This window comes from Canis lupus, chromosome 20 (genome assembly GCF_011100685.1).
Source record: "Canis lupus familiaris isolate Mischka breed German Shepherd chromosome 20, alternate assembly UU_Cfam_GSD_1.0, whole genome shotgun sequence".
Lineage (NCBI taxonomy): Eukaryota > Metazoa > Chordata > Mammalia > Carnivora > Canidae > Canis > Canis lupus.
In genome coordinates, this window is record NC_049241.1 from 34,565,115 (window position 1) to 34,592,886 (window position 27,772).

The 27,772-nt window shown below is 35.1% G+C and overlaps 1 protein-coding gene across 1 annotated transcript in view; it reads left to right on the forward strand.

The window, feature by feature from the left end:
* Positions 1-27,772, forward strand: part of ERC2 (ELKS/RAB6-interacting/CAST family member 2) — a 946,536-nt gene that overhangs the window by 472,303 nt on the left and 446,461 nt on the right. The window contains exons 11-13 of the mRNA XM_038566126.1: positions 654-794; positions 15,444-15,637; positions 21,165-21,176. Of these exons, the coding sequence (XP_038422054.1) occupies positions 654-794; positions 15,444-15,637; positions 21,165-21,176 (347 nt within the window). The remainder of the gene's footprint in view (positions 1-653; positions 795-15,443; positions 15,638-21,164; positions 21,177-27,772) is intronic.

The following is a 27,772-nucleotide window of genomic DNA, read 5'->3' on the forward strand; positions in this document are numbered from 1 at the left end:
AGTGGAACAATTTAGGCAAACCCATGTCTGAGTTGGGAAGATTCATTATATCTGTTGAATTTGGATTTACAAAGGACTGGGATGTAAAATCTACTCTAAATTTTAAAATAACTTTGTCCTTTATTAACTAAATAGAAGAAATAACTAAAATAGAAGATATTTAAAAAAATCATTGGTTATTTTTATGTTAAAGACATGGAATTTGATAAAAACTTAACAGGATGCTTCTTTTATACTTGGTTTGCCCTTTGGGGAGAAAGCATTAAAGTCAGTATTTTCTTTCATATTTGTCTTAGAGTCTGCACGACTTGACAGCAATAAATGTAAATGGAAGGTTCAGGGTATCTGTTTTGTCATGACATGCAAAGACCACCTTGGGACTTACATCATTAGCATGACTTTGAGATGTGAAACATGCATTTACTGACCACACTATTTGGTCACATTTGATTCTACTGCAATTAGATCCTGCTCAGTTCTGCAAACTGGCCAATTTTAATTTCCTGGCCAGAGCCTGCTATTGTTACCTTAGTAAGACTATATTTACCCTTTCTGTCTAATGCATACTTTATTACTACGCAGAGAATCAGTGTATTCAAATTGAAGACAGTAGAAATTGCAGTGTTTTACTTACTAGTATTCTTTCTTTTCAGTCTAGTTTAATTGACCTCAAGGAACATGCATCTTCATTAGCCTCAGCAGGGCTGAAAAGGGACTCCAAATTAAAATCTCTAGAAATAGCCATTGAACAAAAGAAAGAAGAATGTAGCAAATTGGAAGCACAGTTGAAAAAGGTAAGTGAAGTCCAAGAAAAAAATGCTCATTTTACAATGAATTTATAAAATGGAAAAGGAAGAGATATTTTGCAGAGAAACAAACCCCTTATCTTTTGCTGTCTGCTCATAAGAGAATTAGGCACTCTTAACTTATGAAGTCTGCACCGAATTGGCCAGTGAACCTGAAAAAATATCTTAGGTTTCCTGTCTGAAAAAAACTTGCAAAATAGATGAAAATAGTAGTGGAAGTAAAAAAATATAAAAATAAGCTGTTATTCTCTGGGTAAATCTCAACTATTAAAAAAAAACGAATGAAACTATAACAAATCAAAGAATCCGGAGTCCCATTATATATTGATAAACTTTTACTACGTAAAGACGTAGGTCACTTTTTGTATTGGAACTTTGTAAAAGTTTACCTGAGAATACTAAATTTCTAGAAGTCCACCCTAGTAGTTGAGGAAGTCCCTAGAATATCTGTGGGATGACTATTTATACTTAACCAAAATATAACCTTAATGTCTTAGAAAGCTTGTTGAATGTAGAAGACTTTGGAAAAGAAAACAGGATCTTTACATTGCAGCATTAACATGTTTTTTCTGAACTGGACATTTTTGTGGAGTACATTTCCAGTCATGCATCGTTCCTTCGACTTTTTCCCTGTGTTGTTTGGTACGTCTGCACTCATTGTTCACATAAAACTCATAACTTTATGAGTTTAAGCATTTTGTTTCCCTTTGACAACTTATAAACTTATTCAAAAGAGGTGATAAAAATTTAAATAACCAAGCAAAGCATATAATAAAATTTGACTATAATTTATAGCAAACTAGAACGAGGATTTATTTGCTAAAGTTATGAAAATATATGATGTAGATGATAGGGATGTTAAAGCATCATATCTGTGGAGAAATTATTCTGAATATTTAAAAATTGAATATACTATTTTGTAAGAAACAATATATAACTGAAATGTGATCATACTCTGTTCACTTTACCAAGGAATTTTAGGAAATTGTCCTGAGAAATTTCATACCTTTAAAGTTTCCTTACTAAAAAAGATAGACATCAAATCCCTCTACAGCAAAACAGCAAGAAAATCTCTGTATTGTAAAATCTACCTTCCCATCCACTCAGCATCTAACTTATTTCAAGCAATCTCTAGTTAAGCAGAAATCTTAAAAAAATAAGTAAAAGAATTTAAATTGCCCATTTGAGGATGCTTAAGTGGCAATTGACTTGGCTATTTACACATTGGGTGTATGATAATACATTCTTGACACATATATGAATGGATTCTGTAATATGTTATACATGCATGTATGTATCAAGAAATGAACCTAGGAAAGGTACTTTTAATTTAATGAACAGTTTTGTGATCACAAGGCAGGCTCTAAAATAATTGTGAGAGAATTTCATTGACTCGTTTTGCATTAGCTTACCTCAGTTGTATTGTGCTGAATCCTGAAGGAGGATCTCAATTAGACTTGGCCATGAAAGATACCTTCATCAACTCTGTGTAGCCACTTATGTAGCTGAGGTCACCACCTATATTATTTCTGCAGATACATGCTTGACATACTTCCTTTTAGTGTATATCACCTATGGAATTTGCGATCCTCTAGTAATTAGAAGGAAGAGATTCACATATTGACACAGTTTCCATGTATATAACTTGAATAGTTTAATAAGTGAATGTCTATGCATTTCAATTTAATTTCTTTCAGTGTAGCTCTGACTTGCCCAAAGAATCACTCAGGGTATGTGTTTTCCTTAAACTCTCAGGTATATATTGTGTGCTAAAATTCACAAAGGAAATCCTGTAAATATTTTAGCATTATTTCCGACAATATTTTAACATTTTACCACATCACCAGGACTAAAGTAACAAATATGGTTGTCTTGCTGTAAAGGACCTGTTTAATTTATGAATAGATAACTTATTTCTAAGTATATAAATAATGTGTTGGATTATACTATCTCCTAAGTGAATAGTACAGTGAGATTAAATAAGGTAATTATAATTTAAATATTTTCATACCTAACCTGCAGATGCTATTTTGTTATTTTTGGCTCTCTAGCATCAACGAAATTCAAAAGTTTAAAATACTTTTTCTAGTAGTCTTTAATTTCTGCTAATAAATAGTTCTGTAAAAACCTCAAGTACCCATCACCTTAAAAAGAATTGAGATCTACATGAAATATTTGAAAGTATAGGCCAGCAGTATGTGAATATACATATAAACACATCATTTACTCATGGAAAAATAAGCAGCTATAAAAGCTTAAGGAGTGTCTGGGCCTCCTTTTAAATAAAAGGGTATGTGACTTGTGAATAAAATATAAAGGGTTACTAAATGAAAGCTGAAAACATAATAGTTTTATTATGTCATAAATAAACCATGAATTCCCAATGGAATTTTGCTCAAGATTTGTGTGCGTCCATGTATTTTTGCCATAAAATGTACACAACATCATAGATGTGTTTAACTGAACAGAAATCTTGTTTGCCAGTGATAATGGAATCCAAATTGTGATTTAAATTTATTTTTGCCTTATGAACAATTCTTGACATTGGTAAGGTGAGTTTTTACATAAATGTTTGTGGAGAACATTCACATGCCTAGTTACTTTTAACCCTTTACTGTTAAGTCGGCAAATACTTCATTATGAAAAATGGTTACAGGCAGAAAAGGAACTGTTCCTTACACATTACATCTCCCATCTTAACAACAATGCCATCAGATATCCACATGTGAGGAAAGTTTTACTGATACTAGTGAGGTTGATAAAATGATGTAATGCACAACAAGTTATGAGTGTGCTTTACAAATTAGCTCATTTATTAATCTTAAACATCAAAGGGGTTGAGAAGAACCTCTTTAGTGACATGTGGATAATTTTGTCTTTTAAAAGAATATGTGATGTTCAGTGTATAGAAGTAAGTTTACCTTATCTGACTAGGAATCAGTTGAGAAGCAACAAACCAAAATGTTATGATTTGGTAATTTTCCAATTAATATCATCTTTGAGGAGAGTGGGTTTTTTTAACCATGGTAAAATTGTCATTTTAGTTCATCAAAGTTGAACAAATGAAAAATTCAGGCTCTTCAAAGGCACATGTCTCAGCTTATAGCAAAGTGAAAGTTCCTATAGTATTTTACCTTCGGCCCCTTGACGTTGACCCCCAAGTGAATGATGTAGGTATTTAAGAAATAGCACCTGTGAGTGATATGTAAGATAATAATCACTACATTTAAATCCACAAAAATTTAAATCTTCTATACAAAATAGACTGAAGAGCTTTATAAATTCAAAAGCACTTGGAACATAATAAGATAGTCATGAAAATTACATTTTTATTAATTATGAACTAACAATTGAAGCTGGTAATGGGCAGTGGATAATACTGTATTTTGGTTCCCTTATTCTTCTTGCTGACTTAATTTTTTTCTTCTTCCATTAACTGTTAATCCTGTAATGTCTTGCTTACTGATATTTTGCTATTGCTAACCTGCTGTTTGCTGATCTATATTTTCCTAAACTTAGATTGAATAGAAACTTCAGGCTTGTGTTAATATAAAAGAAGAGCTATAAATTCAATGATAAGATTTAATTAATCTTTTATTATTACTATCTTTGAAGTTCAGGTAATAAATTGCAGGCTTGGCCAAAAGTACTTCTTCTGATTCATTGCTAGAGGCCGGCACTTCATGTATCATCAAAAGTAGACAGCTTTCTTTATTTCATGGGTTATTTAACTTGAGAAAGGGAAAGTAACACAAACCTTAAATTTCTTATTCCAGCTATTCTTTTTTAGGAGCCAAAGTCAACATTTCTATTTCCCTAGAGCCTCTCACTTTCACTGTGGAATGTTTAGAAACTGAAATTTCTTCTTTTTTAACAACCAGTTCGTCTGTGCAAATGCACTGGATTTGTTGAGCTAATACTGTTTTTCTGGATCTTTCCTTCTTTCCCTGTCTGTGCTTCAATGCCTCCCCAACTTTGCAATGTAGCAAGCTGAGCAGTTGTTCAATCAGATGTACAACCCAGTAAGTCATTTCTGAAAGTTCCCGCTGTAACATATCAAAGCATGAGGATCTATTGATCACATGTCACGGTGTGCCATACATGGGAGATTTCAAAAATATTTATGAGTCTCTTCCCATTTCCTTTCTGTCAAAGGAAATGACCTGTGCAAAGGCCACTGCCATTTCTTTTGAATGTGAAATTTAAAAATGAAGAACTTAAGAAAATATGGCCAGCACTGATATTACCTCCTTCTTAACTTCAACCCTAAGGCTATAGAAAAGTGGAGGTCAGCTGCAGATCTAGGCTCATGGAACTCTTTCTTAGATCCTTTTAACTCAGAATTACCTATGTGAAAAGGGATAGCATTTGTAAAATAGCAAGCAACTCGATGTAAATTACATCCAAATGATAGAAGTTAAAATAGGCTTAGGTTTAAAAATAGGGCTATGCTCTTTGAGATTGGTAAATGCCTAACATTATTGTGGGTTTTGTAAGAGTTAAAAACATGTCATTTGGCTGAGGACAAACTAAAATATAGCCTCCTAATAACAGATAGTAACAATTTTGATTATAGCTTAATGGTACACAAAACAGGTAACTAGTAAAAATACATGTAAAATGGCTGGCCCAGATGCCACCACTGATTTTTTTATCCTAATGACAGGTGTGCATTTATATGAAGCAGTTTATTTGTTTCTTTAACTTATTAAAGAAGAAAGACCTTTTTGTTTTGTCAACTCAACTGGCTTAACTGGGTGAAATATTACCTAACGGTGACCAGAATTTGTCATTTGGCAGATGTGATCTGTGCTATCATGCATTCTAATTACCTCCTATTTATGAATTCCCATCATGGGAAAATGGAATAGCATAGATAAAGGAAGCAATTTAGGCAACAACTTTTTGTTAAGCTGCTATTCCAGGATACATACAGCATGATACACACTGCTTGGATATATTTAATTAGATTCAACCTCCACCCCCCATTCTTTAAAACAAATTTTATTTTTGCAAACAGAATTTCTCAATTTCCTTTTGGTGCATCTTTATTAACCTCTTTCCCCAAATATGATTTTTAGCAGAGCAAGAAAAATAATCCATATTTCCTATCTCTTAATATTTGAATGGGATTGTTATTTATTATTATTTTGGTTTTTTATATGGGGGGGAGGGAAGGGCCGAGGGAGAGAGAGAATCCTAAGTGGGCTCCAAGCCCAGCACATGAGCTGGATGTGGGGCCGGATCTCACAACTTCAAGATCATGACCTGAGCTGAAATCAAGAGTCAAATGCTTAACTGCTTAACTGACTGAGGCACCCAGGCCCCTTGAATGGAAATATTAATAAGCAGGCTCCAGACAATGGGTAGATAAAGAAAGACAAGACTGGAATATCTTTAAGCTTGAAAATTGACCCTGGGAAAAATGAGTATTTTCTTTAGGTCATTTTTAAAAGATGTAAAATAATCCCACAGAAATTGTTTCACATTTACTAGTTAAGGCCAGGAAGAAAATCTTAGGTATGTCACATTTTGGGTGTGTTCAGGATAACTGGGGTGGGCTTTTTTCCTGTAGCAGCAAAGAGTTATTAGAACCATGATAGGATTTTCGCATCCCTGTCAGAATAGGTAGGACTGAAGAAATGGCTCTGTTAACTCTGAGACCATTTCTAGGAATATTGATGATACGGCACTTATTAGACTTTTCAACCACAGTGGCAAGCCCCCAGGAAGCAAAAGCAAACTTTTCTCCTTGAATTAATTAAGCTAACCCATTGGTTTGGCATCCTGGGAGTATAGCCAGCCTCTCATTACTGTAACTCTCCCTGTGTGCAGATATTCTCAGGGTCCAGTTCTTTTTTGGACTGATAGGGATGTAGCATGATGGATTTTCTATTCTTAACAGTCTTTTAAAAATAATTGTGTTATTCTGGTTATAAAAATAACATATGGTCACAGTGGAGAATTTGCAAAAGTATGGAAGTATAAGAGAAAATAAAATGACAGGGTATCTCCTGGCACAAAGATAATCATTAGGAGCATTTGGGTGGTTCTTTACAAAGACATCTTTTTGTAATTCTTGTTCTGCCCTTTCTTCCTTTCTCTAGTTTTCCTTTCTCCTCTGTCCCTCCTGTCCCACTTTCTTCCTTTTTTCCTTCTATTTCCTTTCTTTTTTCTCTCATTTAATACTCTTATTTTCTTTTCACCAAACTATGTCAATGTTTATTAAATTGTATATCCTGTTTTTGTAACATATCATCAACGTTTTCTCCAGTAACTAATTATTCTTCCAAAACACTATCTTACTGATTGTGTGATATTTTACTCTATTTACTCACTCCCCAAATATTGCTCATCTCTGCCCCCCTTTTGTTTTTTGCCTGTATATAATGTTCAGAAAAACATCATCCCATATTAATCTCCCTACATTTCTGTGTTCTTCATGGAATAAATTTCTGGCCAATGATTTTTAAAAGCTCCTAATAGTTCTCACTTGTTGAATTTTAGAGACGTTCTACCATGACACTTTTCTTCCAGCACTGGATAAAGGCAACCTTTCCGCCACACCCTGACCAACACCAAGAATTGTCATTTTTTTATAACTTGGATAAATGCATAGCTGGATTTTTTTTTTGGTCATTTTTACTTTGTTTTCTTTAATCACTAGGGTGGTTGAGCTTAGGGTGGTTGAGGTTTTTAAAACATTTATTAGCTGTTTGTTTTTTTCTTCTGTGAATTGTTTCTTTTGGTCATGTAAACACTTGTTTTTGAGTTTACTGTTTCATCCACTGTTTGTGTGAGCCATTCTATGCTTTTATAGAAACTTTGTCAGATTTGTGACAATATTTTTAAAAGATTTTATTTATTTATTTATTTATTTATTTATTTATTTATTTATTTGAGAGATAGGGCAAGAGAGTGAGCACAAGAGAGAGGAAGGACAGAGGGAGAAGCAAGCTCCTTACTGAGCAGGGAGCCTGACTCAGGGCTCCATCCCGGGACCTTGGCAGGGATCATGACCTGAGCCAAAGGCAGATGCTTCACCGACTGCGCCACCCAGGCACCCCTCACTTAAATTTTTTTTTTTTTAATTTTTTAATTTATTTATGATAGTCACAGAGAGAGAGAGAGGCAGAGACACAGGCAGAGGGAGAAGCAGGCTCCATGCACCAGGAGCCTGACGTGGGATTCGATCCCGGGTCTCCAGGATTGTGCCCTGGGCCAAAGGCAGGCGCTAAACCGCTGCGCCACCAGGGATCCCTTAAATTTTTTAAATAAATAAAACTATAACTATTTTTAGGTTTTTTGACCTGTGATTCCCTTTAGAGTTTTCTCATTTTCTTTATGCTCAGAAGTCATTCTCTGATTTCAAGAATAGACATTTACATTTAAAACATTTTTAATGTTACCTTTTATATCAGCTTAACTCATTTATCAGTCTTTAGTATATTTTGATTCATGTTGAGAGGTGAAGTTTTAACATTATATATTTTTAAATGATCAACTAATTATCCCAGCACCATTTATCAAATAATTCTTTAACCACTGTTCTTCATATTATTTCATCAGATACTAAGTTCTCATCTGGATGAATGTCTTAGTTTCTGAGCTGTTCAGTTTTATCAATGTCTGTTATTTGTTGGGTCAGAATTTTAATTACTGTGGTTTATAATATTTTAAAGTATCTAGTGAAACAAATTCCACCCGAATTCTGCTTTTCATTTTTTTATTTTGTTTTGTCTTGTTTTAGTGTTCTTAGCCTTTAATTTTCTATTATTCCAAGTAAACTTAAGGATCACCGAGTCAACTGAAAAGCACAACTGTTTGTGATTTTAATTTAAATTATACTCAGCCTATAAATAATTTTAGAATGATATCTTTCCAATATTATTTCTTCCAATTCATGAACTTGATACAACTTTTATTTATTTTATAAATATTTTACAGTAGAGGTTTAACATTATCCTATTATAGGCCTGGGATATTTCAAGGGTAGTTCTAAGCATTACTAGATAGATAGATAGATAGATAGATAGATAGATAGATAGATAGATATAGCTTTATCTGTATAGATATCTATAGACTTTCAAGTTACTTAAAAATTTATGTAAGATCAATTTTTGGTGAATGCTGTATTTCTTCTTTAATTTTCTTTCTTTTTTTTTTTTTTTCTTCTTTAATTTTCTAACCAGTTATTGGAACCTAGGAAATTTCTTTTATTATTGTATGTTTATTTTGAAAAAGACCACCCTATAAATTTTGGTGAACTATAACTTAATTGTTTTTGTTAAATAAGATCATTTTACAGTCAGTTCTGTGTCCATAAATCTATACTAAATCAGAGTAAATAAAGATTCAATTTCGAAGTTTTCCTGGGAACATTTTTTTCCTGGAGTAGAAATAAACCTACTTTTGAAAGTCTTTTACTTTAGTCACCTACTAAGTGATGCTGTAATGCCATTTCTTAGGAATCTAAAATTTTGTCTTTGTATCCTTATTATTTTTTATAATAATAACCTTTCTGCAGCTTAACTACCAGTTTCTACTCCCGGAGGAGTTTTGTCTTGTCATATAAACACTATGTAGGTTATCTTCAATTGAATTCTTTTTCTTTCTTAGTTCTTAGTTCCAAACAAATAATATTTTTTTTTCATTAGGCTCAAATACCTTCTTTGCTGTAGCCCTAGTAGTTATTATGCCTAGAGATGGTATCCAGAGGTCTCTTATAAATTTTTAATAAAACTTTAGAGCTTCTGAGTCCTAAATTTAGTGCATTGTATATCCTTGTTGCAAGGCAAATGATGGATTTGGAGGCACTGAGGGCAACTTGGTGACTGGCTAGGGCATACTTGAGACCACTCTGATGTATTTCCACACATGTGAGTTTCCTCCCTTGCCTGATCACTCATTGAAATCCTGTCTTTTCTGCAAACGCATCTTTTGCAGGGCTCACATTTTATGTAACAGTTTATAAGAAAAAGACCGAGCATTTTTCCAGTCTAGAGAAAGAAGAAAATCTTGTTAATGTTCAGTGAGGTCTTCCTGATATATAGGTCATCATAGGACTTTGCAGTCCCAAGGACATGGCGGACTGTATTATAAATGCTTTCACAGTCAGTTTAGGGACAGTGGTTTATTTTTGTGACTATTTACGAAAATTATTTGATTCACTCATAGACTAGTTCCCCCCAACACAATAGAAAATTAAAACTATTTAAGAGATAATTCACAGCATGTACATAGCATATATAAACACACACGCACACACAAACACATATACACAGCATACTCGCTCTAGGCTTTCAAATATCTAAAGAACTCAAGTAATATTTATAATAATTAAGATTTGAAGTCACATGTTTTATTTCAGAACATCCAGATAATTAGTTCATTTCTTTATTTTGCTAATTTTTGAAAAGTCCATAGTTAAAAACGATTACATTATAATTGTATTTTTGTTTATATGGTCTTAAAAACTGTTAAGCATACAGTTGGTTCTTTTAATTTTGTATATGTGTGATATAAGAAAAATTATTTTGAACATTTGTTCATTTATTTAAAATATTCTCTTTGTTCCATCTATGAAAAAAGTTTCATTTTGAATAGTTGTTAGAATATGAAAATTGTGAGTATTCCGATTTACTTAGCCAAAATTATAAAAGAATAGTTTCCTTTAGAACTAAGTAGTGTAAGATTCAAAGACATACCATTATTAGATTTTGAATGTATTATTTAGGCTCAGCTTTTATATTTGGTATTAATTAATTGGACTTAAAATATAAATTTCATAATATATTGAAGTTCTATAATCACCCTTAAAACCTTTATTTTAAAAAGTAAGGCTTATTTATAACAGAATTATGTGAAGGTTGGAACTTCTTTTAGAAGACTGAAGTAAAATACGATGTTTAAGTAGTTTATATGCCCTTTTCTGTTGCTTAGATATGAAAAGAATGTTTAAACCCCCCAAAGTACTGCAATCAAGAATCATATTTTCACTGGGCATAAATTTAACAAATTATTGCTGAAACTCATAAGTAGCAGGGAAGAAAAATCATCAGACTCATTAGTTAGTGTTCTGCTTGTGCTTTATGATCATGACTAATCATTTGTTTATTTTGAAAGAAATGATTTTTTAAAAATTGTTAAGCCCCATTTCAAAGAAAGAATGCTATATAATATTATAATTGAATATTCCCTGCCCAGTTTTGCAGCAGGTTTCTGGGCCAAAGTTAATGCTTTCCTTTCTAGGCACTCAGAAAGATGAACTAGAATTTTACTGAAAATAATCAACATCCAACCTTTACCAAAGAAATATTAATAAACTTGGGATTTTTCATATCGATACTATCAATCTCTGGTTTGGCTTAAGGCACTTTTTGCTCTTAACTTTAATTTAAGTATAATATTAACCTGAATCTTTGCCTTATTTCCTGAAATAGTTCTAAATTCTATAATTTAAATAGCCACTAGGTATTGTTATGTTCTCTTTGTCCTAAGTCATGACCAGATTTCTTGTTTGTGCTTGATTCAGACTTTCAAAGTCAGTTCACATCAAAATTCCAAGGCGTGCCCACATCAGTGAGGCTCCAAAGTTGTTTTGATTATTTCCATTTGTGGGGAAATTTCCTTACATGTGGAAATGTAGGAAAACATAATTGGGGGACCCTCAAAACTTACAGATCTAATATGCAATACAGACTTTTCTGAAATATATTTTCCCCAGTTTTCTGTGTTCCTGAGAGATGTTTGAGAGCTGCTCTAAAAGTGATCAGAAATATGTTGAAACAGAACCAAATACTTGAATTTCCCTTTAAACTGACTGGTTTAATCAGCAAAATTAAATCTCTACTTTAAGAAAAGAATGCTAATCAATATTTTTTTGGTTTTGATGACTGGAGATGTCTTTGAAAGTGACAATGTTCTTCCCTATATTTATGATAAATAGCTTCTAAAACCATGAAATCCACACCAATTTGCATTTTAAAGAGCTAGATTCCTGACAAATGAAGAGAGGGGACAGAGTTGATGTGCCTTAGAATGAAATGGGCTGTCACTTCCTGACCTTTGGGAGAATTAATTTCAAATTGACAGATCCACAAGGGAAAATAATTACTGTGCATTTTTAGTTTAAACCTTGAATGGGTCAGAATGCTGTGATAGGAATTTATTAGATAATGATCATTCAAATATATTTATTATTTTTCTCTGTAGTGTCTAAAGTATATTAGGTCCAATTCTGTTACCTACTTTTAATCCCCGTCAGTAGCTACCATTCTAGCTTAAAGAATCCATGTTATAATTAGAAAAGGCAAGAGCATTGCTAAATGCAAATAAAGTGCTTCCTTCACTTCATTTTTAGAGTAGGCTCTGGCCTTATAACTTGGAAGGAAGCACTTCTTTATAAGCTCAAGTTCCTCCTGTATTTCTTTAGCATACTATAATCCTCATGTCTGTATATCATAGTATAACACACTTATGCTACACTGGTTAACAATTTTAGTCCATCAGCTGAAAAGTTATGACTGAAGCTGAATAGAGGTGGTTACTTGCTGTATCTTTTATGAACTCTGTGGAGACTTTTGCCCTCACAACTCAGGTTGATCTGGGACTAAGCAGCTATCAGTCATGGGAAACTCCTCTCCCTTGAGTCTTCTTCGCATGGACCCTAGTGATGACCCAGAAGCAACTGTTACTCATCCATCTCTATATGATTCTTTCTTAAAGCTTTCTATTGACTTTAAATTTTTTAAAGTGGTATCTATTTGCATTTTTTCTATTTGCATCTTTATTTAATAACCCTTCAAAGAATTGTGACCTATCATTGATATGGAGATGGATTTAACTCCAAGGTATTCTTGTGGTTGCTTATTTCTTTTAAAAGGAAGAGTCATTAGCACCTACAAGTATTATCTAACAGATATCAGGCTAACTGTAAACTTGACTATGATCTGTTTTAATAACATGATCTAACTTTAATATCATGAGGCCAACAGTGGTCTAGATTCAGGCATGTCTTTTCCTAGGCTTTCTGTACTTCTAAACATCCCATGTGTCCTTTAACCATATTCATTTGTTTGGTTGCAAAGACTACCAACCATCTAATTTCACCTGGTATTGAAAACTGGCTTTAGGTTACCTTCTCTTTACAGAGTTAAAATAAAGAATGTGCTCAGATACTCATCTACCAGCAGACTGCTTTTTCTGTAAGCCTAGTGGGGAGGCTTATCCAAGATATATGTACTATCTTGATGAAAAACTAAATAAACCAGTACCCTAGCTGTATAACAAGCTCTACTGGTGGGTTGCATATCATTAAATAATAGTCATAATAATACAAATGAATAATACCTTTCCCATGTTTATTTTATTCATAGCTTTTGTTGTCCTTGGAGAGGCTAACTCCTTTGTCTGTAGTACTCATAAGACACAGGGCTAGATTTAGATTCTAAGTCTCACAATTAGTAATCCTGTACCCATTTATTAAAAATAATGATAATAATAATCATAAGAATAAAAGCAACTAAAATAAAGCACAGTGGCTAACTGAACTGCTAGCTCTTTGTGAATCTTTAAATCAGGATCAAGAAAGGAATCGTAACTTAAATCAGGAACATGGAATCAAAACATTTATGTTTGTTTTGCACATTTCTAGCTCAATTCATGAGTTCTCTTTAAAAGATCTTGATATTCTTGGTCAGGTAGTTTGAGAAAATGTCATGAAAATCTTTGTAGCTGCCTAGAATAATGGTAATATAGCATAAAAGTGGAAGAGAATTAATATCAACATTTTGTTTCTCTTTCTTAGAAATTTTTAAAACTGTATTTTCAGCACTTTTCTGATATAAGAGTAATGAATTCTTATACAAATAGAAATAGATATATGGAATAGTTATTTTCTTTTAAAATAGAATATCTACTCTACATTTTAAAAGTGGAGATTAACAAATTTAAATGTTCATTACTTCAGTTTAAAATAAAATTGTTAGATAAATAAACTTCTAAAGGCATATTAGCTCAGGATTCTCTTTTAGATTATTTTAATTATACTGAAAAAGCTCACTAATCTAGTAGAATGAAATCCAGTGTACATACTAAGTAAATAAAAATAAATTATCTCTGAGAAATGTTGGTAAAAGAAAATAAACCAGTACTGGAGAGTTTGTTGAATTAATAAATTTTCCCAAGTTCTTTTTGCGTAGTTGAGTTTATTTCTTGAATAAGGAAATCTTAGATTAAAGAACATGAAAGCAAATTATTTTCCTCCTATCCTCATGCTTAAATAATATGTTACATGCAAGAATATTATTCTAAAAATGATTATTTTGTCATAAATAAGAAATTTATTTTTATACTAATTTTTTAATTTTTTTCAACTAAATCATTGCAAAAGCTGTCACCCTTGTAAAGTAGTATTAGTATTAATTTTTCTAACCATGCATGATTCATTTAACCCCACAGTAGCTGTAGCTTGCTTGCCTTGTTTTTTCCCTGAAATTAAACAAAAAGATATAAAAATACAGTGAACATCTATTCTACATGGCAAGACAGCAGAACAACTTAAGTCCTAATAAATTGTTAACATTGTATGATTTCACATATGGATTTTGGAGATACACACATATATGACTTCTCTGAACTTTCTCTGTTGAATGTGCACTGTTGTTAAACTACTTGTTTTTTCCCTGCCTACTCTTTGAAGAAGTCAATTAGGAATAATGGGAAACAAGGGGTAGGCAAAACATTGCAGTGCAGTGTTATTTCCATCTGTCTGAGAATATTTCAGCCAAAAGTTTATTTTGGGAAAAAAAAGTCATAACACACTTTCAGACACGCAAGAATCACAAATACTTTGGCTGCAAATTATTCTGCAGTATTGTTGCTGTGTTGTTGCCTGTGTATGTTTTTGTGTGTGAAGCTGCCACCCACCCATGCATGTGTTTGCAGATTCTCGTCTGTGTGCTTGTTCATGAATTAGCTCATCCTCCTCCTGGTTCAGGTTAAATTTAATCAAGAGAACAAGAATTTATGGGTATGACTGTTAGCTGGAAAGCCCTTCCTCACTTGCAAGTTTTTCTCTCAACCTACATCTTCTGCTGAAAAAATCTCAGTGGGATGAAGTGTTCAGTGATCAAGCAGTCTCTTACATGTTCCTTGCCTTACATATACCCTTGATGGTTCTTGGAAAAATAATTTAATATTGTTTTATCTATCTCAGTTTCTCTACTGGAAAAGGAAGCTGTTGGTATGAATCACCTCCTTAATTGTAAGGAGTTGAATTGTCTTAGTTCTGCTTGCCAAAACATCAGGATAAAGATGTCACAATCTCTCCCTCAACTAATCTCCCACTTCTTAGTGGGGAAAAAACCTCCTGAAAGTAGTAACATTTAATGCAATAAAATATTAACAATAAAAGAAACTCTCCTGTGAAGCTATATTATAATTTAAAATCAACATTGTTCTAAGGTAGCTGAAACATGTCATTTTCCATTTTGCCTTTTAACTGACAGTATACCCATAATTCTTGATGGTTATTATTTTTTTCTCCAAAGATAATTTCTGGGCCATTGGTGACTGTACTACCTATTGTTCTAAATTGTTGTCTTAACTACATTCTTTAAAAATATAATGTTGAAGGCTCATAATATTGAAGATGACTCCAGGATGAATCCCGAGTTTGCAGACCGAATAAAACAACTTGATAAAGAGGCATCTTACTACCGTGATGAGTGTGGCAAGGCTCAAGCGGAAGTCGACCGGTTGCTGGAGATCCTCAAGGAGGTGGAGAATGAAAAGAATGACAAGGACAAGAAGATTGCAGAACTTGAGAGGTAAATTTTGCAGTCATGTTGCGAATTGTCAGCAGTGAGTGAGCATGGATTGCTTAGTTGCCCATTACAGGTGGTAGTAGACTTGGAATGCACATTCATATTTCAAGTTGGAAATGGGTTATGTATGAGAGGAATAGGGACTGTTAGGGATGATGTTATGTTTCTGTGGGACACTCAAGAAGACAATTGGCTTATCTTTTGAAGGCTTATGTATTTCTTACATGTTTAAAAATATAATAGCCAAGTTTCTTCAGTGATATCTCTCATCTAACACATGTGCTAGCAAGGTGTGTGAGACATTGAGGCTATGACTACTTGAAACCTTAGTTTTGTTTTGTTTTTGTTTTTGCTTTTGCCATGAAAGACAAACATGTGTGGTTTAGGTTTGTTTCACACAAAGAATATATTTGGCAATTCATTCAAGGTAAAAGAAAGGAAAGGGAGCTCATGTCCTTTGGATGTCTTCTGGCACACCACAGCAAATTCATCGAGGGATGTATCTTTTAAGAGGACCTTATAGCATTTGTTAAATAAATATGTTTGAATAAAGTCTGAGGCAGGCCTATCTGATAGCAAATTCGGTCAAAAACAAAGAGGGTTATATCAGGATTCTAGAATATTTAGATTTTCAGATAAATCACAATCCATATTGTATTTATATATAGGATAGACTCTAAAAATAAGCTTTCTATCAATGCTTTTTCCTATATTTCATAGAAGGAAAGAATTTCTGAATAATCTTATGTAACTCCATTACCTCTGAGGATTTCATATTGGTTCAGCAATAAGGCAAAATTTGTCTTTCCTAGATTTAGTCCATATGGAAGAGATCAACAAATTTTGAATAAATCAGTGAATGCTTGCCAGCTTTGATCAAGACACTTGCGAGGCCTGAAAGGACTTAAAGACATATGCAGAATAGCTCTCTGTGGCCTTGTGGAAAGATCACTGGCTATACTGACAAAAAGACCTGGGTTCAAATTTTGCCTCTGCTTCATGCCAGCTCTGTGACCTTAAATCTTGTTAGAATTGAATCTCTAAAAACCTTTTAAAATGTATCATACTTTTTAGGTGCCATGTCCTGGTGGGACAGTTATATTATCACAAACAGTTAAATGCTAAAACAAATAAATTCTCAATATTAAGTGGCCATGTATTTAAATGGATAGGTCAATTCTCAAATTTTTAAGATTTTCAAACATAGTATTTAATATATTCAGACTTCAAGTCAATTAATATTTTGCTTAAAAATCTTAGTATTAGTTTGATGATAATCAGATTTTTATACACTGTGACCAATTTTAGTGATTAAATCAAGAATTTATTTTCCTGAGATAAGCGGGCAAACAAAATCCTTAAAGGTGAGAAAGCTGAGACCCTGAAAGGTTGAGTTACCTTCTGGAGGTTGATCCAATGGTCAGAAGTAGGCAAAACTATGGTAAATGTTTCCTGATTGTTAATCTGTTCTGAGAAGCTGTGAGCTTCTGAAGGGCATAATATTATCTATGCCCTAGATAATGTTAATAATAGTAATTACAATAATAATAATATATGTATTTTTGCTTACATTGTATATCAGGTACTCTGCCAATCAGTTGACCTGCAATACTGTGCCATCTAATCTCCCACAATACAGAAAGTATCATTGTCTTTATTTTATAGATAAGAAAACTATGACTTATAAGATTAAGTAACTTCCTAAAGCTTTCAGAGTTTATAAGATCAAGAGTCAGGATTTGAACCCAGGTCTAACAGACGAGGGCTGAGAACAATCCTGTCCCACAATGAACCAGAAGGAAGAAGTTAGTCCAGTAGCACTAAACAGTCACATAGCCTAAAGAGAGAGAGGCATTGCTGCTAGGCCCCAGGAGATCTGTCTCATCTTTATTAGCTTTCATGAGAGAAAGTGATGTGCCCCACATTTTGAAGGCATTTTTCTGCACTAACCCAGCTCCTCAGAACTATAACTGAAAAATCAGGATTAGCTACTATAAATATTTGCATAAAAATAGCATCGTCATCTTGTTCGACAAACAGGTCTTAGCTGGACACTAGTGCCATTAAATCATTTAGAATATTCACATTTTTATATCCTCAATATGGAATGCATTAAAACAACAGTGATTTTACAGGCATTTATCTTTATGTACTTTCTGCACATTTTCTTTATCTCTGTCTTTGCCTTTCCTTAAAGCTGATGCCTCCCAGGCACTGTAATTCATAAAATGTGTGGTGAGACTTGAGTCTGTCCCAGTTCTCTGCCTGCCTGTGTCTTGGGTCCAGCAGCAGAACATAGTCTGGGAAATGTCTGAGCCCAAGCCCTAGCCCCAGCCCAGGCCCTGCTGGAGATGGTGGGGGGAGTGGGGGTGGAGAGCAAGAGGGAAGTTTCTTGGGAAAAGGAGAGCTTAGCCTTGGCCTGCCTTTCTGAATCATTATCTGCCGGGCTTCATGTGTATTCTGACCAAAACACCTTCCTTGTTTGTCAGGCAGCCCTTTTCAAATTGGGCAGTACCTCCATTTTCTGGCTTAAACTACAAAATTCCTACCTCATAATGTTGGAAACTAAAGATTTCTTAGCAATGTGACATATATCTCCATTTTGGAGTCATGGAGGAGTGTTTGCAATTAAGTTTGTGATTTTGAAAACCAAAAAAAATTGAACTTGAAATAAATTTGTGGTCTCTGGTCTGTAATGTGACCTACCAGAGTGAAAAGACTTCTTTTTAAAAGCAATGAGTGTTCTAAAATATTCCAGAACTTCAGTCATGTGCAACAAAAGGTTCAGGGTTAGGAATAGCATAATTCAAAAGACACTGACACTTGTCTACTTCTCTCTCAGAGGGCAATTCTTGCTTCTTTCTACTCTGCTAATCTTCCCATTTTTAATTTTCTTCACAATGTATACATTCCAAATAGCATATGCCTGGCACTTACATGGATGCATTTACCTCTTAAATTCCACGTGAATAATGTTTTACATCAGCCATTAAAGATTTGCTTTCCAAAATGCATATTGTTCCAGTATGGTCCCCACGTGCATTTTTTTTCCTATAAATTCTTGCACTTGATGCTTATGGCTCAGCATGGAGCTTCTGCCTTGGGCAGCAGGCAGCTGGACTCTGGGGAGGTTTAACACAAGATGGGTGAAGGGCCTTAAGCATACCTCCTCTGAGAGTTGGTCCAAATCAGACTGAAGTCTTCATTTGATTAACCATGCTAGATACCATGTCTGCTATATGATCAGATAGGTAATCAAACATTAGAGGGAGGGAATATGTGGTCTTTCTGTGTCAGTGCCCATCAAGGGCTCTGAGTTTTATTTAGAGTTTCAGAATTAATTCTGCCTTAGGGGAAAGAGAGAGTTAACATCTCTTGTCAAACAAGGCATGCTGCCACTAGGTTTTTGGCATCTCAGCCACAGGAAGGAATCCATCAGGTGACCTTTCATGTAATTATCCTAAATATGGTAAGAGGTTTGTCGATATTTGTCTAGGAGACGGGGAATGCCCGAATCAAGCCCTCAGTCATATCCTCCCCACTGTGGAGAGGAGGGTGGGTCCTTTGGGTTTCTACTCCTAAGACATAATATCAGAATAGAAAACAGGTAGTTCTTAATTATCTGGTTCAAGGACTAATTCCATCAGATATTTGGACATTTGGGAAATCATTTTAGATGCCTAAAAGCACCTTATCTAAGAGTTGAGAAACAGACTATTATTTTTTCCTTCTGAACTTTTTCAGTAATGTGCCAACATAATTTCTTTGATGCCTTTCAGAACACTTTTAACAAAATCTAAACTGAAGCTTTATTTAAAAAAATGTACTATGTTCTAGAAGTCTTATGGTACAACCAAGAAACCTGATAGCAGTTCTATTTGTTTTGATATAAACTCTTCTTGCTGAGAAATATCCTTTTTTGTTTGTTAAAGTGAAGAAATTTCAATGAAACAAGTGGCACCATCCCTAGCAATCCTTTGGTTGTCATGGATGCCTTTGAGAATTTGATGAAAACTACGAATCCTTGGAAAAGGCAACTGATCTTAAATGTTTGCTTGCTGTTTCAATTTAGGATCCTCTAAAGCTTGGCTATGGAGCTCAGTTTGATATACTTCTCTCATCCAGAAGAATTTGAAATAACAGCTGGGGTCAAAATCCCCACAATTATCATGACCCTGTCACTTATTTTTGATCAGTTGTGTGTTCATGATCATGAAACACTGTGCAGGGGACTTTCAGATACAAGGGGTTATTGGACCAAAGCTTTCATTGTGTGTTTAATTCTGAATTTTCTCTTTGATTTTTATCATTATGATCAATACTGTTTTCACTTGAAATATTCTTGTTTAAGCTTTCTCCTGAGGATTTGTTTTGTTTTACCTTCCTCTGTGAAATGCTTAAAGTTACTTATTTTAAAAAATATTTTAAGTTTTATTTATTTAAGTAATCTCTGCACCCAACATGGGGCTCAACTTGACAACCCTGAGATCAAGAGTTACATGCTCTTCTGACTGAGCCAGCTATGTGCCCCTAAAATTACTTCTTAATAGTATGGAATTATTAATGGGGTCCCCTTGAGCAGATAGCTGGTAATATACTTGTTCATACACTCTGTTTTTTACAAAAAGCATTATATAGGTTTACAAATGAATGCCTATTGTTTGCTCCTGTGGTAGCTTGAACATCATGACTTTTTTTTTTTTATCTTTTAATTTTTGCTTGGATTTGGGACTTTATTATTTTGATTACTTAGAAGGGCATGTTAAATATTTTTGTACAAATAAGTTATCAAGCATCTGGATATTTTCAGTGATGAAGTATAATCCTCATTTTCACAACTGAAAAAAATTACCCTCAGCTTTGGAAGTTGCCCTGTCCTCTCTTGGGAGGCTGATAGGCAAGCAGCACCTCACCCAAAGCCCTGCTCACAGTGTCTTTGATCATTGCTAGGTACTGTGCTTTGTGAGCATCTAAAATGGAAATCTTTAAACAGAAAGCCAAATTGTTCAGCTAATTTTGGTTTTCAGGGAGGAAGGAAGAATATCTCCTAAGATATAACCATCCAATTTATTGGTTCAAATAAATATTTCTGACATCAGTGCTTACTACTAACTCTAATGTCTTAGCAACTCCTATTTCAGTTTATTAAATAATAAAATTTTGTGTGGACACATATAGGAACTTTCCCTATGAATATTCCTCCAGAAAAGAACAAATTCTGCTATTGGGTTGCTGGAGCACACCTGTAGTTCATACCAGTACTTTTAGTGATAATGCATGAGAGCAGAGACTGGTTTCTTATGTATATAATATTTAATAGAGCATCTTACAATGTGTGCCCAGGACTTTTTGGGATAATATCAGATAAAAGTTGCTTTATTATCCTTCATTTGGTTATAAAACCTGCTAATATAACATCTGTTGGCTGTATGTTTAAAACTAATGCATTTCCTTCCTTTTATTCTCTTTTGCTATCCTTTTCCTTTCTGCTTATCCTCCAAATCGCTGCTTTCACCCTTGCTCCAATCAGCTTGACTGTCAGGTCAGTACTTTCAGTTTTTCTTCTAACTGCCTTTCCCTCCTAAGCTCAATTTATTGCTTGCACTTGTTTAACAAACACATTTCTGAAACGGTTTTCCTCTGGCCACCACATTTTTTTTCCCCATTTCATTCTATGCCTAGGGAAGGTTTATTTTATGAGAAAGCCATATAGGTGGGAAAGGGCAAAGAAGAAGATGGGAAATAAATCACTGTTGGATTATTTGATACATTTGATTCCCAGATTATACAATCAGTAAGAGAAATCAGAGTGAATTCTAGAGCATTTCTCCTGAGCAGCTCAGAAAATTGACTGCGTGATGATAAAGCATGTTGCAGTGGAAAAAACAAAATCCAGGATGCTAAATATAACCTAGGAGAACAAAAGATCTGCTTGTGACACAGCAACTCAAAAGCTAAATTTAATAGTGCAAACCACTCAGACTTTTTGCTTACTAAATCACTGTGTTTTGAAAGATTTATGATACTTTTTGTAAAGTCACTTTTGAAAATTATCAGTGTGTTGGTAACATATTGTACACACATGTTATTTCCTGTCATTGTTTTGGTTTTTGACTTTTAACTTCATTTTTATTAGCCATAATACATACTTTAATTACCTAGGGCATAGCATATGGAACCAAATGTAAAATTAGATTCAGCATTAACTATGTGCACCCTGATATTAAGAAGCAAAATGAACATTTTGTTTTAGAAATGCATCCAAGATTTGATTCCTTTTAGATAGCAGTCCAAGTCAGTAACTGGCCCTTGTTTAAGTCAAGCAAGACTTCTCTTTACAGTAATATGCCGTACTATCTAGTTATTTCTTTATTCAATCAATGAATTTACCAGAAGCTGCTCATTGTATGATTTGAGCTACCAAGTTTAGAAAAAATTGCTCTTTTGAGAGGCAAGCAATGTTATTCTCTTCTCTTTATTCAGTATCTACACCTTTTTATTCTGTCTACTGCTCATCACCTAAAGCCACCAGACCAAAGCATTTATGCTAGTGGCAGATAATTTCAAAATGAGGCCTCCTGCCCACACACCAGTTTTGTCCCACTGCCTGCTCCCAAGTTCTATGGCTTATAGTCCTTGAAAATGAAACCACATCTCTGCTATTCCCACATACCATGCTGGGCGTCCCACAGCAACTGCCTTGAACTTCATCTCACTGAAAGAAGCCCATTCTCAAGAATTCTCCAGAGATCTAAACAGAGATTGAAAGCATGGTCCTACAGAACTGCTCTCACCCAAAACTTAATGACTATTAATTCACTTTCTGGTACCCCTATATGCAGATACAGACATCATAATGAAGGTGGGAGAGGAGGAGGTTGGCCACATGGCATCCAAATCTTTCCTGCAAGTTTTGGATCCTCTCATTTAATGAGGCTGTAAGCTTTCCTACTTGCCTGTCTTTTTTGTTTTCTTTCTCCTTTTGCTTTCCTTTGCTACTCCTCATTTGCACCTATTGATATGGAAGCTGTTGAGACCAGGGACCCCTTTGGCTCTCACACCTGAGGCTCCCTGCCAGGACCTTCAGATGTTGTTCACAGGCATTCTGCTGTATCTTATGTGTCAGAAACTGTACTGTGTAGTATTTAGTTTTATCTTGTTTCATGGTGAATAAACATGAACTCTGACTCTCAGAAGACGGAATGCAGGATTAGGGCTGGGAGAGGTTTGGGTAACAAGGGGTCTCTCTCTACAGGGGGTTCGATATTGTCAATTGAGTTTGGTAAAAAGTTTAGGTCAAGTCTGGTTGTGTGAACTGTATGGTCAAATTAAGATTCATATTATTTCTATATCATTTAACCTCTTACCCCAAATGAACACAATAGAGAAAATGTACAATCCTTGTCAACAGTCTCTTGTTATATTTTTAGTGTAAGAGGAATTGGGCAGCTTTACTTTCCTGGAACAAAAATATCTAAAGGTCTTGGAAGCTTTCTTGAGCTTTGACGGGTTTCCAGAGTTAACTTTGCTTTTTTCCCAACCACTTATAAGTTTACCAATTAAAATAAAATGAGATGTAACAATTTTGGAGGGCAGGTGGAGAGGGGGGATGGGCTAACTAGGTTAGGTGATTGGTATTAAGGAGGGCACTTGTGATGAGTGCTGGGTGTTGTATGTAAGTGCTGAATCACTAAATTCTACACCTGAAACTCATATTAGACTGTATGTTAATTAACTGGAATTTAATAAAAACTTGGAAAAAATACTTAAGGGGAAATAAATGAAATATAACAATTAGATTGAATACAGCTCATGTACTTTCTTTATATGGCTCACAGTTGAGCTACATGTATTTGTATATGTAGCATACACGTATCCCTGTCTATACATATATATGTTATGTGTGTATACACTTATCACATATTCTTTAAAAGATGTATGGTCTTTCTTACCATAGAATTTTGTAGTCTGCACTGCATCTCCCTACTTCCCAATCTGAAGTGTGAAAACTTGACTAACTCTTGGGTCTTTTTTTCTGTGCTGTAGACTCCATGGGAAATCTTCCCCTCCAACTATTTTTAAAAATGGCCTGATTTCCTTTTCAAACTTTACGTAGACTCTCTGCTTTAAATCGGATGGACATAAAAAAAAATTAGATGGACATGTAATAAGTATCCGGTTTGTAAAATGCAAATGTCATATTCCAAATTTGTTCAGGTTCTTATTCCAGAAAACTCCACTTCTGTCAAGAATCTCTTTACACAAAAACCAGTGGGAAGCTGAAGAAGATTTAGTAGGATCCCTGCATTGCACTCTGAGGGAGGGTTTATGTGAAGTTTGCTCATTTCTAGGAACTATTTGCGAGATTAGCATGTGACTTATGGCAGATGAAGTTATCTAGATAAATGTACGCAGCACTTGAACAAAAAAAGAAAAAAGTATCCTTTGGGATTCACTTCAAAATCCTGCCAGAGAGTTCACCAAGTAAATTCAGAAGGCTCAGGCCTTTCCTGGGCTCTTCCAGCCTCTGATTTGCTTTGGATTCTGAGGCAGGTGCTTCCTTGTTTATGCCTCAGTATCCCCTCCTGGAGAGGAAAGAGATGTCTTTGGAGTAGGTCTTCTGCAATCCTCCTCCCTGCATATGTCCTACAGAGATGGAATTGGTGATGGGCTGTGTGCATCTCCCTGGCAAGCAGGCTCCAGCTGATGGCTGGCGCCTGGCAGCAAGTGTGAGCTCATTGTTACAGAGTCACTTCAAACATTTCCACCAAAATAAACTCTTTGTGATGTTTCCCCAAAGCTCAGTACTGCCTCATTCTTCTAGCAAAGGATGAAGTCATTACTCCTGGACCTCAGAGGCCTGTTGTCCAAAGAAATAATGAGAAACAACTTGCTTAGAGCATTCCCTTTCTGTCCTACAATTTGCTCTTTGCTAGGGTCAGTTCTTGCCCCATTCTCTCCACAAATACCTAGTAAGCACCTCCTGTGTGCTAAGGTCTGGCACTATATGCTGGATCTGGCATTTTTAAAAAATAGCTGATGAAAAACTGACCAAATCATTAAATAATGTATATGACATTCTTCATTTTTATATTCATGATGCACATTAATATTAATAATAATAGAAATAACAGAAGAAGCAGCAGCAGTAATAATATTGGGTATTAGCTAAGTGTCAGCACTGAATTAATCACTTTCTATACAGTATTTACTCAAAACAACTGTATGAGGTTGGGACTGTCAGTTCTTCCGTGTTGAAGAAGAGGAAACTGGAGTTCATGAAATTTAAGTATTTTGCTCAAGTTAATACAGCTAGTAAGTGAAGAAATTTTTTTTTTCACCCAAAAGCCGGTCCTTTCTGACATACAAAAGGAATCTTTTGCCACTTCTGCTTTAATTGCATTAAGATCTTTGAGAAGGCCCACAGTAGGGACTCCTGTGCAATTGTGTGGGATCCATGGTTTTCCAAATATGAGGTTCATAGAATATACCTCATGAAGCACTTTGGGGAAGTACTGTTTTGCCTGCTGTGCAGCCAACCTTTGTCTTTGCCCTGATATTGATGCCCTCCCTTCTCCTATAACCCTTACCCCTTCTTGGGCTGGTTTCTTCTCAGGCATCATCTCTTCAACCTTCCCTGAGCTCCTTAGGCAGCAACAATTTCTCCCTGCCTTGATCTCCTCAGAGCTTTATCTGACCCTTTTCCCTGGTCTATGTTATACCCTACCTCGAATTAGGCACTGTATCTCCTGGTAGATGGTGGCCTCCTTGAGCACTGGCTGGTTCTCCAGCTCCATGGGATATTGTGCCACACACTGGAGGTGGCAAACTCCTGTGTGTTGAATAAATGACTGTTGAGAGAGGAATTTCCATTAGCTTCACCTTCACCCCTCCCACCCTCTACTCAATCCCCATGGAAAGTTGCTGGTAGGCTCTTTCTGGAGGTGGAGTTGACTGCACCGGAGATCTTATAATTTGTTTTTTCTCAAGTTGGATGCTTGAAAGTTCAAGAAAAATTAAAACACAAATAAAAGAAAAGGATAAAACATCTCCTGGATTTATTTTATTTTCTCCCTGCCTCTCTCCCTTTCTCTTTCCCTCTTCTGCTCCTTCTTATCTCCCTATTTCCCTTCTTGCCTCTCTCCTTCTTTCATTCCTTCCCTTCATATTCCTTTTTCCCCTTCCCTTTTCTTTCTCCTTCTATTCCTCTCCTTTCTTGACTGTTTATTGAAATGTTTCTGCATGCAGGAGTCAGTGCTGGGTGTTGGGAATATAGCAGTAAAACAGACATAACCCCTCCCCTCACTGAATTCAAAGACCAGCACTTCCTATAAGGAAGGATTTGGCCACTAAGAAAAATAGTTTGTCCCATTTATACTAATAACTGGAAAAACTGGGTTTCAGGTGTTTTTTAAAATTCCTTTTCCTGTTGGGGTTGAAGGGGTTATCCACAGGTCAAAAAATTATTTCCCTCTTTTAGCTGCCTTATACTAATGCTGACATTTCTGGTGAAGTGTCAGAAAATTTTATGCCCAAGCAGAACTGGTGGAGAGCCAGAAATCAGTTGATTTTGCTTTGGGTGCAAATATTTTATTGGGGATGGAAAAAGTTGTTTTCCCTGATTTACAGCTCCTGCAAACATAAAGTAGGTTCTATATTTGGAAATGTTTTTGAACCTTTGAGGTGTAGCCAGGGGTTGGTTCTTGCACCTTTCCAACCTGGCCTTGGTAGGACTTGCCATGGCTAATGTTTTGCTGAGCCAGCTCCAATTTGTAGAACTAGGGCTTTATGCTCTGTATTATTTTTGCTTTTTAGCTTTTACTTGAGTGGCTGCTCTGGCTCTTTCTCTGCAGCCTCTAGAATGTGAAGAAGATAGAGGGAATACAATGTACATTGTAGTTGAAATGCTTTGTGGTACAATATGCTTCTAAGGTTCCTTAGAGAGGAGTAAAACCATTCTCAACTTGCAGATCTGTTAAAACAATGACAGCAGGGCAGCCCAGATGGCTCAGCGGTTTAGCGCCTCCTTCAGCTCAGGGCGTGATCCTGGAGACCTGGGCTCAAATCCCAGGTCAGGCTCCCCGCATGGAGCCTGCTTCTCCCTCTGCCTGTGTCTGTGCCTCTCTCTCTCTTTGTGTCTCTCATGAATAAATAAATAAAATCTTAAAAAAAGAAAACAATGACCACAACAGCAAAATCAAAAGATAGTTCCAGGTAGGCCTGATAAGTCTTGGCCTCAGAAGAAGAGATGCCAAGTTAGTAGGGTTAACCATTCCTTTGTGTTTTTTTTTTCAAAACCTCCTGCCCTCCCCCAACAAGCCACCCCCCTTTCCTCCCCTACTCCTGGCTTTTGGTTGGTCCTACCATATGGATGAATATCAGCAAATAGTAAATCTCTCAAGATATGTTAGCCTTTTCTGTAAATGTTGAGAAGGGGAAGGAATGTAAAAAAAATAGTTTCTCAGTATTATTATAAATCACTTTCTAGAAAAATAATATCTATTTCCTTTATATGGCTTTTCTTATGAAATGTGAATTCTATCACTTCATTACCCACAATACCAGCTCAAGTTGTAGGGAAACCTATCCAACTGGTGACTAGGACTCTCTTCCGTATTGGGTAAAGGTACTTGGAATTTTCACACTGCGTAATTTCACATTTTTGTGAAGCCTACATTTTGGAGGGACCTCTTTAAAAATGAGTGGGTACTGTGTATGTTTCTCTGAACAAAATACTTTATTGTTAACATATCTAACAAAAACTTTGGAAATTTCTTTGTAAGGAATTCTGATAATATTTACTGCTCTTTTAAATTGTATTCTAAATTCAGTGACTACCATACAGGTGAACATTAACTGCGATATCAAGCTACAGAAATATGAAAACTAGAATAGGAAGACAGAAATTGGCTGATTTTGCTTTTGGTGCAACTATTTTAGTGAGGATGGGGAAAAGTTATTTTTCCTAATTTATAGCTCCTGCAAAAATAAAGTGAAATGTGTAAAATTATTTTTGTAGGAAAACTTTAATTCTAGAAATTATAGAGTGAGTCAGGGACTGGAAAGAAATTTCCCCTAGAAGAATCTCTTGTTGCTCCTTTTTTTAGTCCAAGAGGAGTGAGACTTATGTTTTAACTC